Source organism: Pygoscelis adeliae, unplaced genomic scaffold (genome assembly GCF_000699105.1).
Source record: "Pygoscelis adeliae isolate BGI_AS28 unplaced genomic scaffold, ASM69910v1 Scaffold75, whole genome shotgun sequence".
NCBI classification, from domain to species: Eukaryota; Metazoa; Chordata; class Aves; order Sphenisciformes; family Spheniscidae; genus Pygoscelis; species Pygoscelis adeliae.
The window spans coordinates 5670675-5672249 of record NW_008824772.1 but is presented as its reverse complement, the minus strand read 5'-3'; the positions used below and the strand labels follow the sequence as shown (position 1 = coordinate 5672249).

At 47.6% G+C, this 1575-nt stretch overlaps 1 protein-coding gene across 1 annotated transcript in view; it reads right to left on the bottom strand.

The window, feature by feature from the left end:
- The window catches only part of KIAA0195 (KIAA0195 ortholog), a 43825-nt gene that overhangs the window by 25109 nt on the left and 17141 nt on the right, over positions 1 to 1575 (bottom strand). The window contains exon 9 of the mRNA XM_009323760.1: positions 1215 to 1331. Coding sequence (XP_009322035.1) covers positions 1215 to 1331 — 117 coding nt within the window. The remainder of the gene's footprint in view (positions 1 to 1214; positions 1332 to 1575) is intronic.

Genomic DNA, 1575 nt, shown 5'->3' with positions numbered 1-1575 from the left:
AGTCTTACCTGCTACATTTTGAACAGAGTAGAGAGAAGGAAGGAGTGAAAGAGAGGCCGAGAGAAGACTGCCCTAGTTAAGGGGGAGAATGACCAAGGCACATCACAACGGTTGTTCTGCAGCAGCAAGGATGGAGGACCATGTTTGAAATGTCACAGAAAGAGCTGGCTGGACAGAGTGAGTTGCCTGGACAAGAAAAAGGAGAAGACAGGAAAGAACACAAGGAAGGTGCAAGTATGAGTGACAGAGCAAATGGGTATGTTGAGAATGACGAAGCAGGGAATGTTGTTTTGCCTAGCCAATCAGCAACGTCTGAAGGGAAACAGTAAGGTTCCAAAGACAGAAACCAAGTGATGCAGAGAATGCGTGGGAGAGGTAAAGTGGAGAAAACACTGGAAAGAGATGGTAAAGGTGCAAACTCCACTGAGGGAGGTAACGTGTCCTCCCTCCCAGGACACAGGCAGCTTAGTCATGTACAACCTATAGGAAAAAGAATATAAAACACAGACCCAGGGCCACAGAGGCCAAGAAAGGACAAGAAGGAGAGAGAAACACTGTCCAAGTACAGGCATAACAGAAGTCAGCACAGAAGACAAACACAGCACAGTGCATCTCACCAACACTGCCACCAGGCGAGAGCAAGAGACACCCATCAGCGCATCCAGTTCAGGATCACACCCCCATCAGACTACCAAACTTCACTCCCCAAACCAGCACAACCACCAGAAATTTCTCCTACTCCCTGACCCACTGCAAAGGCCATGCCTGCAAGCAAAGTCCCAGAGCCTCAAGAAAGGGCTGTTCAGCCCACATGTTAAAACAGGGGATTGCAGAGAATCTCATGTATCCCATTCCTTCTCAGTGGCTAAATGTTCCCTAGTTACAGCCACCACAGGGCATTTATCTCCATGTTAACTCATCTGACAGATTGTATTTAGCTGACAGAAAGCACATGCCTTGAAGAGATTTATGGAATCACTGGAGCTTCCTATCACCTTGGGATATCTGTACACAGGTTGAAAAAATTAAAACATCTGTTCAAGAAGAAGCCACAATGTGCTCCAGGGAGAGGGCATAGCTGGGGACAACCAAAGATCCAACAAGCTTTTACAATTATGTGGACACATCTGCTGAATTCATTGTGCTCACTTCACAGAGCCCTTCTCATCTCCTGCCCTTTTCCCTGCAATGGTTTGATGTGGAGAGATACCTACCAGTGAGGTGGATGAGGCCTTGCTCATCTGGGCCAAGACTCTGGCTTCTCCAAAGGCTGTAGCAAGAATCCACAGGATGGGAAAGAGCAATGGAAGGATGGGTAGGACACCATTCACCTGAAAAAAACATTTGTAATCACCAGCAAGCACAGAGACAACAAGAAGTCAGACCTCTCACATGACATCTTTTCCACCACAGTGAGAGGATGGGTAAAAGGCAATGGCAGGAAGGAAGGAGACTGCTTGCACTGGAAGCAGTGCAACACGGGGAGAAACACAGGAGGGGAGACACACACGCCCTTAGTTTGTAATGAAGGAGGCCATGAATAAATCACACCAACTTACAGCTGGTTTTCCTGCT